Raw genomic sequence first — 14,489 nt, 5'->3', positions numbered from 1 at the left:
CTTCAAGACCCATAAAAGACCAAAACGCCCCTAGCTTGGCCTCTGAAATCCACAACCAAAGTACTTTCCAAAACGAGGTGTTACACGTCGTGTCTTCACCTTCGATAAACCACCAAAACCTCCCCTTTGTCTTCTCCGGCAAGACTGGTTTTGATTATAGTTTTGATTATCATTTAGTTTTAGAGGGAAAAGGGATTATTCAATTTCAAGCGAGATGTCTTTAGTTTTATTTATTTAATTTAATGTTACTTACTTTTGGTACATTCTGGTTCACACAAATCCTTTCACTTGTTCATCGAAATTTTCTGCAGAGTCCTCATCGAGGTTGAGTTTCTTCCTAAAATCCCCAAAACCATAACCACAATTCTTCCAACATTTCTGATCTTCCCACTTCAATTCAAACACTCCAAATAATTGTATACACACCCTTATAATCGATTCTATCTTTATATACTTGTGAAATTCAATCTCTATGTAAAGACAACTTTTGTTTGGTTGCTATCGTTTAATTTATCCAACTTATGTACGTCATTGAATTCTTTTTGCCAAAACTATAATCTCCAAGCTTTTTTAATGGGTGGGTTTGTCAAATGGTGATTGAGTAGCCAAAGTGTGTGTAAGGGTGGATGTAGGGCGAAAGAGAAAAGACAAAGGTTTTGGGTTTAATCATGGTGGGTTTAATTGGTGATTGCAGATGGTAATTCAAACGAAGAAGATGATAATTTTTCCGATGGGTTTATGTTTTCAAAGTAATTGATGGTATATGAGAGAGAGGGAGCCGGTAGGAGTTTGAAACAGAGGTTTCATCTATACTGTGGATGTGTTTTTCGATGGTCAATGTGGTTTCCCGCCACAACACTTGTTTCCGACAAGCTAGTAGCCATCAGCAGTGGATGTTGTTTACGGTGGAGTTTCAATGATATCAGGGTTAGTTTGGGGGTAGGCGGTGGTCCTAATTTTTGGGGGTAGGCGGTGGTCCTGATTTTCTTATAGAAGAAAGAAACGGAGTAACTGATGATTTAGGGTGGTCGCCGGAAGCAGGTGTGGTAGTTATCCTCTTGAATCGTCAGAGATAGAAAAGGGGTGGTTGAAGAATTTTCTAGGGAGGAAGATAGGTATGCAAGGAAATGAGGGATAAAGAATGGAAAAGGGGAGGAGAAAACAAGGTGTACGATTTATGGGTTGCCCCTTACTATTAATTAAACATTTATTTGATTAATTTAAATATAATAAAATATAAAAAAATCTTATAAGGGTAATATAATCATTTTAGGTATGTCAGAGACGAACCACACAACAAAACGAAACCACAGGGGACGGTCTAAGTGCAAAAAAAAAAAAACGTTACCTAAAACGAAATTTTGACAAACCATAGGGACGATTTCAGTAATTTGTTCAAAAAACAAAATACATAAGTCCAAAGACTTGTGAGCTACACGAGCTATGACCTAGTATCAAAACTTGAAATATATTTCATAAAGTACGCATAAAATACTAGCATGTCATAATAAGTTAAACATGACTCTAACACAAAGTACACATAAAATACTAGCACAAAGCTAGTTTAACATTTCTAGCACATAGCTAGCTTCAAACAAGATCCTAACACATACTAGGACAAAGCTAGTTGCATAACTTGGCCCCGAAAAAAAACATATCATCCCGCGTTGTTAGGTTAGTATATACTCATATAATTATGTCCCCTTTCTGGGGACCTTTAACTACGTCCCTATTATTGAGACTTGTGACCATAACCTGTTTCGAGACCTTTAACTTTAACCGGGTCCCTTTAAATATTTTTTTCACAAACCGTTTTCATACTTTATATTTTACTTCGTTTCTATATGTATTTTACAATTTCATTGTTTTTACTTCCTTTTTATATGTTTTTTCATAATCAGTTTTTACAACTTCATTTTTACTTCGTTTTATATGTTTTTTCACAATTCCTTTTTAAATTACTTTTTTTACGTGTTTTTTCACAGTTCGTTTATACAATAAAATTGTGAAGAAACATGTAAAACAAAGTCACATAATGAAATTGTAAAGATAAATTGTGTAAAAACCATATAAAAATGAATACTGAAAAAAAAAATAATTTCCATACAGAAAAAAAAAATAAATGAACTTAGATAGCAAAGAAAACATAAAAACCTAACATTGTTGGTCATAAAGAGTATGTTGACTAAAAAAAATTCGGTGATTTTTTAGACTTAAAATATAATTTTGACTAAATGAACACAGAAAATAGTGCGTAGTAATTTTGATTTTAACTTTTATCCTCTCTAATAAATGAAAGTTTTTTTTGCCACTTGTCAAATTCTCAAAAGTTTTTTTGCCATTTGTCAAATTCTCAAAAGTCTTGCCACATGTAATTTTGTGGAAGTTTTAGAAATTATTATTTTTCACTTTTCATTTTTTGGGAATTTTCATTTTTTTAAAATAAAATTCCATAAAATTCTAACGAGTTTTATAAGGAAAGAGAATCATTCTATTATTTTGATAATAAAGTCTCATAAATGCTCTAAAGAATGTTTGATTTCTTTTATAAATGTTCCAAAAGACTACATTATATTATGTAAAAGTGTTATTTTAAAAAACATTTAATATTTAAATATTGATATTAAATTTTTGTTTTTAATAAACCCGTATAATACACAGGTCTTATAATAAAATAAAACTAAGGCCATGTTTGTTTACCTTTTAATTAAAAAATTAAAAATAACTTTAAAATTTTAGATATGACTTGTTTGGTAGCACCATAAAAAAAAATTACTTAATAGGCTCTTAAAAAATCGGGAAAATGACTTGCTAAGGTAATTAACTTTTCGGTATGTTCACATCTGGGTAACTATCTTTTTTTTGTACACATCTAGGTAACAAACTTGTTGGAAGTGTTCACATATGACCATTATGACCGGTTGTAGCAGGTCACATCCTAGATGTGAACACTTTCAACAAGTTCGTTACCTAGATGTGTACAAAAAAAAATAGTTACCCAAATATGAACAAAACAAAAAGTAAGAGTAAATTACACGAATGGTCCCTGTGGTTTGGGGAATTTGTATTTTTGGTCCCTAACTTATTTTTTTTAATTCGGATGGTTCCTATTGTTTGTTTTTGTTGCGCGTTTGGTTCTTGTCTTACCTAAAAAGACTATTGTGCCCTTATTAACTTATTTTTTAATTAATTTTCTTATTTATGTATTTATTTTTTATATATTTAAAAAAATTAATAGACCCCACATATGTATATCTCCTCACCATCCCATCTCTCATCCTCCTCCCATCTCATATTTGTATCTCCTCACCATCCAATCATTCATCCTCCATCTTTAGTGATATCGACGTCTTCACCATCCATTCTTTTTTCGGTCCTTCAACTCCGTCGAATCAACACCACAACCCACTAAAGATGAAGAGACAGTGGGTTATGGTGTTGGTTCGCTAGATTTGAAGAACAAAAAAAAAGAAATATGGTGAAGACGTCGATGTCATTAAAGATGGAAAAGAAATAGAAGTTGAGGACGATGAGAGATGGGACGGTGACCAGTGAGACTCAAATTAAATTTCTCAAATGTGGTTTCAGGTTTACGTCGAGGAGATAAAGATATGTGGGGTCTATTAATTTTTTTAAATATATAAAAAATAAATACATAAATAAGAAATTTAATTAAAAAATAAATTAATAAGGGCATAATAGTCTTTTTAGGTAAGACAAGAACCAAACGCGCAACAAAAATAAATAATAGGGACAATCCGAATTAAAAAAACAAGTTACGGACCAAAAACACAAATTCCCCCAAACCACAGGGACCATTCGTGTAATTTACTCTTACTTTTCGTTTTGTTCGGGTAACTATTTTTTTTTACACATCTAGGTAACGAACTTGTTGAAAGTGTTTACATCTAGGATGTGACCTGCTACAGCCGGTCATAATGGTCATATGTGAACACTTCCAACAAGTTTGTTACCTAAATGTGTACAAAAAAATATAGTTACCCAGATTTGAACAATACCGAAAAGTTAATTACCTTAGCAAGTCATTTTCCAAAAAAAAAATAAAAAAAAAAATAAAATTCAGACTTGTGGTCGTGGATACATCTGGAAGAAAAAGGACCAATATTCCCTAAACCAAAATACACGCTCTTCTTCTCACTAACGGCCGCCGCATCATCTTTCTTCTATCGACGCCGCCTCCGAAATTCCTTTCTTCCATCAACGCTCCTTTCTCCATTCCCGGCGTCGTCTCCGGCTCCAGAGTCGTCTCCGCCAAGCCCTCTGCTATTGCACCATTCCTCCATCCTTATCTGCTCAGATTTGCCTGTGAAGCTGCTTCGATCCTCAGGTACTTCGATTTCCTTATTTCTCTTGCTATGTTTCTTTTGGCAGTGCTTCAAATGTTTCTTTTGGTAGTGCTTCAAATCAGAGGTTATTTATTTATCTTTATTTTTATGAAATCAGAGGTATGTAATTTGCTATATAATTGATTTTTTTTTCTGAAATTAGAGCTATGTAATTAGCTATGTCATTTAAGTCCTTTTTTCTGAAAACATATCAGATTTTGTATGTAATGAAATTTTTTTTTCTGAAATATGTGAGATGAAATTAGATGTTAACTTTTTTTGAAATCAAACCTGATATGTTTACCTGATTTGATTTGCTGAAAAAAAAAATCATGGTGCAGTTTGATTTGCTGAAAATCAGAGTGTATTTTCTGAAAATCAAATTTTAGTTTGATTTGCTGAAAATCAAAGTGTAGTTTGATTTGCTGAAAATATGATATGTTTTGCTTGAAATATGGTGTTTTGTTAACACTTGATACTTCTTTTATATAGGATCCATTAAGGTTAGATTTTGTTATAAGCTTTCTAGATCATGACTTTAATCTTCGTTTTGATCCATGGTTGTCAAAGTTATCAAAGTTATGAAGATTTTGCAAGTTCATTTTTCTGAAGTTGTCAAAGTTATGTCTCAACATTCGTTGGCTTATGAAACATATAGACACATTGAAGACTCAAAGCTCTAAACCTGATTGAAATTTAATCCAATGGTATAATGAGAACTCAAAAAAGACTTTACCTTTCAAATTTTAATCATTGTTTATTGTATCATATTGTTTAAATTAAATTGTTACAACTCTACATATACTGTAAAAATTATTATTATTTAGTTAATTTTAATGACATAATCATTATCAATAATATATAGTTGTTAAATTTTAACTATAATTTGTTTCGTACATTTTAGTATTCATATAAAATAATGACATGCATTAAGTTATAACGTATTGTATTTTTAAATCTCATCTAAAATTTTTGACATTTATCTTTGATTTAATGAATTAGAAAATTAATCGGGCTAAAAAAAGCTAAGGATATTTTGATATTTGATTTCTCTTAATCCATATCCTTATCTATTATACTATTTGAACAGGTATATAATTATTCTAATCTTGAATAACAACCTAAGCGTATAAAAGGACACTTTGTTTGCTTGGGAGATTAGGTCTGATCTGCTCACTTTCCATGGATGGTCTATCTCTACCTAAGGATGCTCTTTTTCTTGGATTTGATAGCTCCACACAGTAAGTCCATTTTTCTATTTATGATTCAGTGATTGAAAAGTAAATGATGGTTTTGAAAATTTCTACTTAATTACCCACTCAATTGAGTGTATGCTTGCTAGAATTGATTCTTGAGCTAACAAAGATTGTGGGGTTTTAGAATTGATTGTTTTAGATTGTGAATTCTGTGTTTTTTTTTTTTAAAATATATGATAGAATTGACTCTCGAAAAATTTGTGTAATTATATTACAGGTCTTTAAAGGCAACTGTGCTGGATTCTAGTCTCAACATTGTGAGTTCAGAGATTGTGCATTTTGATTCTGAGCTACCACATTACAAAACCAAAGATGGTGTATACAGAGACCCATCAATTAATGGTAGAATTGTTTCTCCTACCTTAATGTGGGTTGACGCATTAGACCTAATTCTTAAAAGACTCAAAGATTCAAAGAAATTTGATTTCAAGAAGCTTGCTGCTGTTTCGGGCAGCGGGCAGCAACATGGTAGTGTGTATTGGAAGAAGGGCAGTTCCAAAAGTTTATCATCTCTGGATCCTAAGAAGCCTTTGGTTGATCAATTTGGGGAAGCATTTTCTACAAAAGAATCCCCAATTTGGATGGATAGCAGCACAACCCAACAATGTAAGGCTATTGAGAAAGCTTTAGGTGGTGCATTGGAGTTATCTAAGCTGACTGGATCTATAGCCCATGAAAGGTACACGGGCCCACAAATTAAAAGGATATTTGAGATGCAACCTCAAGTTTATAACAACACTGAAAGGGTCTCACTCGTGAGCTCATTCATGGCATCACTTCTGATTGGAGGGTATGCTTGCATTGATCATACTGATGGTGCTGGGATGAACTTGATGGACATTAAAGACAGAACTTGGTCAAAAAAGGCTTTGGAGGTTTGTATTATTTATAACTTTCAGAGCCTAAGGGTAGTATGGTCATTTAGTTAGTAAGAAAACTCATACGTTTTAGTTTTGTAATTGATATTTAATTAATATAGGCCACGGCTCCTGGTTTAGAGGAAAAACTTGGGAAGTTGGCTCCTGCTCATGCTGTTGCTGGTTTAATTGCCCCGTACTTTGTTGATAGGTTAGTATTTGTAAAAGACCAATATACCCTTTTCATATAGAGTTGATGGTCATTTATCAAGCTTTTTATGATGTTGTTCATTTAGGTTCCAATTCAACAAGGAGTGTTTAGTTGTTCAATGGTCTGGAGATAATCCAAATAGCTTGGCAGGTGAAACTTATCTTCCCTTTTTTACATTCTACATTGTATGATGTGATAGTTTTATACAATAAGTTTATCTTTTGGGTAACTGATGCTAGGTTTTACTTGCGTTTGACCTTTAAAAGTCAAACCTGAGTGTCTTTATGCGATTTTATATCGTTTATTGCTACTTCATTTGGCTTTTATAACTTAAGCCTGGTAATCTTATCTATCTATCTATCTGTCTTAAAAATTAAAATCAAGTGTAACAAATTTTCTTTCAGGTTGTCCCGAATTAAATGGTTTTACTTTCGTGTAAGGATCAATAAAATGTAGTTTTTTCCCCCATAATTAGGCATCACAAGATATTGTTAGCATTGATTTTGATATCCAAAATTCCTCTGTTTTGTCCTAATCGATGAGCATTTTAGATTTTTAACAAATGATAGTAAATCTGTTAAATCTAACTTTGCGAAAGAAATGTAGTATTTCGTTTGACAATACAATAGTACTTGATTTGAGCTTTGAAAGTCAAACTTGGTATTTATATAAATAATATGCTAACTAAAGGAATATGGAATTTGACAGGATTGACCCTCAACACACCAGGGGATTTGGCTATCAGCCTTGGCACCAGTGATACTGTAAGATCCTTAATTCATTCAAAATGCCTTTCACTTTAATATGGACCAAATGAATAGCAGCCAACAATAAGTTGTGTGAAATTAATATATATATAAATTTTGAAAATTGGAAACATTGCTGTTTTAATTTATCAAAAACATTGAAAGAGAACTTTGCTATTTGTTTAAGAAAGGTATATGAAATCCTTCCTTCCTCTGTGGGATAAATGATAATCATATTTTGTTGATAAAAATATTCAGGTATTTGGAATAACCATGGATCATAACCCAAGCCTAGAAGGGCATGTTTTTCCAAACCCTGTTGATACAAAAGGTTATATGGTGATGTTATGCTACAAAAACGGGTCTCTAACTCGTGAAGGTATGTAATCCAATCTAATGTTAATATGTTATTATGAAGAGAAGAGAAGAATAATTTATATGGTTGTGATCTTGATTGATAGATATTCGTGATCGGTGTGCGGATAAATCTTGGGATGTTTTTAATCAGTCCCTGAAGCAAGCACCCCCCTTAAACGGTTTGTCTTGCTTGATCATATATACATTCCTTTTTCAAGATTTCTGTAAGAAAGACCTTTTGTTTTATTTGCAACAAAAACCCAGATGATAAGATGGTTTGGGAAATTAATAACATCAATCACAAATTATATATATGTTATAAAAGCATAAATGAGTATTACCCCCTTTTCAGGTGGAAAGATTGGTTTTTACTACAAGGATCATGAGATACTTCCTCCCCTCCCAAGTAAGTTATACATACCCTCTTCTCTCTTTTCAATACATAGAAAGTCAAATATTTGACCTTTTTAATATAAAGTTTACATTAATTTTTTGAGCTTTTTATAAGAATCCTTGTATCATTTTGGAAATCAATGCTTATATATATAAATATAATTGATGGCCAAAGTCAAATTTTTCATAAAACCAAATGTTTGTTTTTCTTATTTTATCAGTCGGTTATCATCGATATATCCTTGAGAATTTCAAAGGCGACAGCTTGGATGGCGTAAGTGAACGTGAAGTGAAGGAGTTTGATCCTCCTTCTGAGGTCAGTATGTATAGTCGATTAATTCATTTAGCCATATACCAAAAATCTGTTACTAAAAAATAAAAATACTACACTTAGCAAGCAAACAGTTTGAAACTGAAAATCTTTCACCTACTATTTTTCAAGTTTATATAATATATATTTTTGCGGATGCATGTGCAGATCCGAGCATTAATCGAAGGACAATTTGTGTCAATGAGAGGGCATGCAGAACGATTCGGGATGCCATCCCCTCCAAAACGCATAATCGCAACAGGCGGGGCCTCTGCAAATCATACCATTTTGACCTCCATAGCTTCCATTTTTGGCTCCAATGTCTACACAGTACAAAGACCAGGTAATTAATTTGAAAAGACAGATATACCCTTTGGTTTTGGCTTGTTGAAAATTAAGATTTTGGTTTTTTTGAAACTTTGGTCAGATTCAGCATCATTAGGGGCTGCATTAAGGGCGGCTCATGGTTGGGTATGCGAGAACAAGGGAAGTTTTGTGCCGATTTCTTACTTGTATAAAGACAAGTTAGAGAAAACGGCCTTTGGATGTAAAGCTGTTGCAACAATAACAGCTCAAGACAATGAACTTGTGGCAAAATATGCACTTTTCATGAAGAAACGAATGGAGATTGAGAATCGGCTTGTTCAGAGATTGGGACGTTAATAAGAAACGGCTTGTATAGTGATTATTGTTAAGGGGATGTGTTCGTATAGTGTCTTGAAATCGTTTTTAAACAACTCGACTCTGACTTTAATATGAGAATGTGGTTTAAAAGTGGGGATATATTCACAAAAATGGCCATTAGAAATGAGATTATATATGATTATGAGTTTATGACATTATCCTTTTGCATTTACGAAAATGACTATGAATATCCAAAATGTGTATTTCGGATACGTGTTTTGAATTTCGGACAAGGATATTTAAATATTATTTTTATTTCCATATGATTAAGACATTTGTTTTACTTAAACGTGCTGACCACCTTAAGTGTTGGTAGGATAATAGTTCAAAAGAAGACATTGACATTTAATAATCCAACCACTACAACTTCCACTAACACTAATCAATGGATCCACATTAATTCATCTCTTTATGAATTCTCCATAATCCTTCCTAAAACCTTTTCCAATTTGTGTATAAACATGGTAACAATATTCACTCTTAAAATATCTCACGATAGTCCAAAATCATATCTAAACTTAACTGTCCTTCAAGCTCCGACAATGACCTCAGAGCCTATTTTTAGCTACCAAAAGTCTTACAAAAAGTTAATATTTTCAATTTTCAGATATATCAAACTAAAAAATCACAATATTATCAAAGATAATTATAGTAAAAAAACAATACTTAAAATAAGTTTAAATTCTACATTGAACACATATAACCCTGTAACATCCCAAATTTTCAAGACTAAAAATTTCTTTTTTGATATAACAATTAGAAAATCGTTTATAAGAAAATACCATCAAGTCAAGTCATTTCATCAAAACCATAGTCACATGTCTCAAAGTCATATCATGAAAACAATAATAACATCAGAGTACAATCCCAAAAATGTCATGTGCGGAAATCCTGTGTGTGTGTGTGTGTGTGATGTGCAGCTACTGCACCGACTCCTTCCCCTTCTCTGAAGAGATACCTGAAACAAAACTGAAAATTATAAACATGAAACTTAGTGAGTTCCCCCATCATACCACATACCACATAAGGCCTGTCCTTCGATATCTTTCAACCGGTATCTAGCTGGCATGACTGGGAGCTGGGCTCCCCTTCGGTATCTTTCAACCGGTAGCCGGGAGCTAACCTCCCATTCGGTATCTTTCAACCGGTAACCAGGAGCTAACCTCCCATTCGGTATCTTTCAACCGGTAGCCGGGAGCTAACCTCCCCTTCGGTCTCTTTCAACCGGTAACTGGGGACTATTTCACCCCTACCACTACCACATAATGACGTATCATGAACATATAGCTAGGCATGCATGAGTGCTGTTTACCCCTTCGGTATCTTTCAACCGGTAACCGAGGACTATTCCGCCCCTACTACTACTAACACATATAGCATCCTAGCACATAATCATAACAGATAGCAACATACCAGATAATTATCACAAAGACAATCATCTCTACTATAATCTCTTACTAGTGGGCCGACCTTGGTGTCTTAGTCCCACTTCTATTGGAAGGTAATTCACCTCAAAGTCGTGTAGTATCTGAACTGTCCTCGGCACTGGGATCAACTCCTCTCAAACTCCTACACATAAAAACCTTCCTTTATTACCATTACATACTCTTAACCCTTTCAAGAGTCAACTCAGGTCAAAGTCAAAGTAAAGGTCAACACCCTGGTCAAAGTCAACTTTTGGGTCAAAGTCAACATCCGGTTGACTCAACTTGCCGAGTTGGTCCACAAACTCGTCGGGTTCCATAACTCACAGAACACTAGAACTTCGATCCTACTCGTCGAGTATTGCAAGAGCTCGCCGATTTCTCCTTTAACAAAGTCGGGACCTTCTACACTGACTCGCTGAGTTCATCCTTGAACTCGTCGAGTTCATCTTCATTCGAGTTAAAGTGTTTAGTCCTTGACTCGCCGAGTTCTTCTTGAACTTGTCGAGTTCTTCTTCATATAATTGGGATAATGCCTTGAGCTCGCCGAGTTCATCCTTGAACTTGTCGAGTATGTTGATCTTCAGGTCCATAACGAACCCAACTGGCCGAGTCTTCTTCCAACTCAACACACTACTCGATATCAGAAGGGGTTTGGGGGAACCGGGTGTTACAACTCTCCCCCACCTATTTCAGACTTCGTCCTCGAAGTCTGCTGCTGCATCCAGAAAAAGCTCGGGGTAGTACTCTCTCATTTCGTCCTCCGGCTCCCAAGTCCATTCTGAGCCCTTGCGGTGCTGCCATTGCACCTTCATCATCTCCACCCTCTTGTTCCTCAGGTCCTTCGACTTCCTATCGAGGATAGCTATTGGTCGCTCAATGTAGTTCAGGCTATCATCCACCTGAATGTCCTTTAAAGGCACCACCGCGGAGTCATTGACCAGACACTTCCGTAGCTGGGAGACGTGAAAGGTACTGTGAATCTGGCTAAGTTCGGCTGGAAGATCCAGCCTATACGCCACCTTGACCACCCGGGCTGCAACCCTGAAAGGACCGATGTATCTGGGGCCCAACTTGCCCCGCTTCCTGAACTGGATGACACATTTCCAAGGTGACACCTTCAGGAGGACTAAATCCCCGACCCAGAACTCCAGGTCCGAACGACGCTTGTTGGCATAACTTTTCTGCCGACTCTGAGCAGTCTGAAGCCTGCTCCGAACCTGCTGGATCCTCTCTGTCGTCTTGAGTACCACTTCGGTACTCCCCATGACCCTCTGTCCAACCTCACCCCAGCATATCGGGGTCCTGCACTTCCTCCTATATAACATCTCGAAGGGAGGACGGTCAATACTCGCGTGATAACTATTGTTGTAGGAAAACTATGCCAAGGGAAGGTAGGTATCCCAACTACCACCGAAGTCTAAAACATATGCCCGTAGCATATCCTCCAATGTCTGGATGGTCCGCTCGATCTGACCATCCGTCTGCGGGTGAAAAGCGGTGCTAAAGTGCAGACGAGTCCCCAAATCGTCGTAAAACTTCTTCGAGAATCTGGAAGTGAACCGCACGTCTCTTTCAGAAATCACGGAGATTGGCACTCCATGTCGTGCTACTACCTCTCGAATGTAAATGTCAGCCAACTTCTCGGCCGAAATGCTCTCCTGGATCGGAATGAAATGGGCGCTCTTGGTCAATCGATCCACGATGACCCAAATCGAATCCACTTCCCGCGCGGTCCTGGGAAGCTTTGTGATGAACTCCATAGTAATATCTTCCCATTTCCACATGGGGATGTCCAACGGCTGTGTCTTGCCGTGAGGCCGCTGGTGCTCCGCCTTGACCTTCCTGCAGGCCAGGCACCTCTCAACGTACCAGGCTACATCCCACTTCATGAAGGGCCACCAGTAATCAGGACGAAGATCTCTGTATATATTCGTCGCCCCAGGATGGATAGAAAACCTGGATTTATGGGCCTCATCCATCAAAATCTGCCGCACTCCGCCCCAGTACGACACCCAGACCCTCCCGTGCAAGGTCAACAACCCGCGATTGTCATAGTCAAACGAAGCCACCTGGCCTATGATCTGTTTGCACTTTCGGCACTCCTCCTCCAAACCCTCGACCTGTGCCTCTCGGATCTACTCCAACAGCGGAATCACTACCGTCATCCTCAAGCAAATGTCTCTGATCAGGGCTGTCTTACGACTAAGCGCATCGACCACATCGTTGGCCTTCCCCAGGTGGTAGAGGATCTCACAATCGTAATCCTTCACCACGTCTAGCCACCGACGCTGCCTCATGTGTCAGATTCGGTTGATCCATGAGGTACCTCAAACTCTTGTGGTCCGTGTAAATTGTACATCGGACCCCATAGAGGTAGTGTCACCAAATCTTAAGGGCGAAGACAACCGCCCCCAGATCCAAATCATGCGTCGGGTAGTTCGCCTCGTGAGGCTTCAGCTGCCTCGAGGCATAGGCGATAACATACCCTCTCTGCATCAATATCGCACCCAACCCTGAGATGGATGCGTCGCAGTACACCACACAATCCTCCATGCCCTCTGGCAGGGCGAGGATCGGCGCCTCGCATAGCCTCTTCCTTAATGTCTCGAATGCTGCCTGTTGCTCTGGCCCCCAACGAAAGACCACGACTTTCTTCGTCAACCGGGTCAAGGGTACGACTATCTTGGAGAAGTCCTAAATGAATCTCTGGTAATAGCCCGCCAATCCCAGGAAACTCCAAATCTCAGATGGAGACTTCGAAACCTCCCATCTCATCACGGCCTCTACTTTGGCAGGGTTGACCAGAATACCGCTCTGGTTGACAAGGTGCCCAAGAAACTGCACCTCGCGCAACCAGAACTCACACTTGGAGAACTTGGCGTACAAGCTCTCCCTCCTCAGAGTATCCAAAACCTCTTGCAAGTGCTCCTCATGCTGCTCCTGCATCTTAGAGTAAACCAAGATATCATCAATGAAAACTATCATAGACCGATCCATCATCGGTCTGCATACGCGGTTCATGAGGTCCATGAACACGGCAGGAGCATTGGTGACCCTGAAGGGCATCACCACGAACTCGTAGTGGCCATAGCGAGTCCAAAACGTTGTCTTCTGTATATCCTCGTCTCTGACCCTCATCTGATGGTAGCCTGACCGCAAATCTATTTTGGATAACCAAGATGCCCCATGTAGCTGGTCGAAGAGATCATCAATCCTCGGGAGTGGGTAACGATTCTTCACCATTACCTTGTTCAGCTCCCGGTAATCTATACACATCCGATGCGACCAGTCCTTCTTCTTCACAAATAGGATCGGGGCTCCCCAGGGTGAACTGCTCGGTCTAATGAACCCCTTGTCTAACAGCTCCTGCAGCTGTGTAGACAACTCCTGCATCTCAGGAGGAGCCAACCGATATGGTGCCTTGGCTATCGGAGCCGCACCAGGGACCAGGTCGATCCAGAACTCTACCTGTCTCTCCGAAGGTATCCCAGACAGCTCCTCTGGGAATACATCCGCGTACTCTTGCACCACTGGTACATCACTCACCGTCGCCTTACCCACCTTACGGGTATCCATGACATAGGCGACACACCCTGCGTAACCCTGTTGGAGGTAGCGCCTAGCTCTCGCTGCTGAACATAAAGCTGGTCCACGTTGTGGCCTCTCACCCTGAATCACCAGCTCTCCCCCAATTGGGGTCCTGACCCGGACCAACTGCTGCGCGCAATCGATCACTGCCCCATTGGGGCTCAACCAATCCATGCCTATAATAAACTTGTTTCCATGCAACGGAATGGGAACCAAGTCTACAAGGTAGCACTCCTCATACAGCCTCAGAACACAATCTCTAAAACCTCTGATGCTCGCACTGATCGGTCGTTGGCAATCTCGAACTCTAGAGG

At 38.0% G+C, this 14,489-nt stretch overlaps 1 protein-coding gene across 2 annotated transcripts; it reads left to right on the top strand.

Moving 5' to 3' along the window:
- Positions 1 to 4,130: 4,130 nt before the first annotated feature.
- Positions 4,131 to 9,315, top strand: LOC145161337 (xylulose kinase 2-like). 2 transcript variants are annotated; one of them, XM_079080844.1, is made up of 13 exons: positions 4,131 to 4,348; positions 4,917 to 5,053; positions 5,437 to 5,587; positions 5,820 to 6,477; positions 6,582 to 6,670; positions 6,756 to 6,820; positions 7,379 to 7,434; positions 7,675 to 7,795; positions 7,878 to 7,952; positions 8,126 to 8,179; positions 8,388 to 8,482; positions 8,645 to 8,819; positions 8,904 to 9,315. In XM_079080844.1, exons 3-13 carry the CDS (start codon positions 5,529 to 5,531, stop codon positions 9,137 to 9,139), a joined length of 1,683 nt encoding a protein of 560 aa, XP_078936970.1. In that variant the 5' UTR covers positions 4,131 to 4,348; positions 4,917 to 5,053; positions 5,437 to 5,528; the 3' UTR covers positions 9,140 to 9,315. The 2 variants fall into 2 exon arrangements, with proteins under 2 accessions (XP_078936970.1, XP_078936969.1); XM_079080843.1 differs by lacking the exon at positions 4,917 to 5,053.
- Positions 9,316 to 14,489: the final 5,174 nt, after the last annotated feature.

This window comes from Lactuca virosa, chromosome 2 (assembly GCF_052849685.1).
Source record: "Lactuca virosa cultivar CGN04683 chromosome 2, Lactuca_virosa_CGN04683_v6, whole genome shotgun sequence".
NCBI lineage: Eukaryota > Viridiplantae > Streptophyta > Magnoliopsida > Asterales > Asteraceae > Lactuca > Lactuca virosa.
This window is presented reverse-complemented; position numbering and strand designations above follow the sequence as displayed.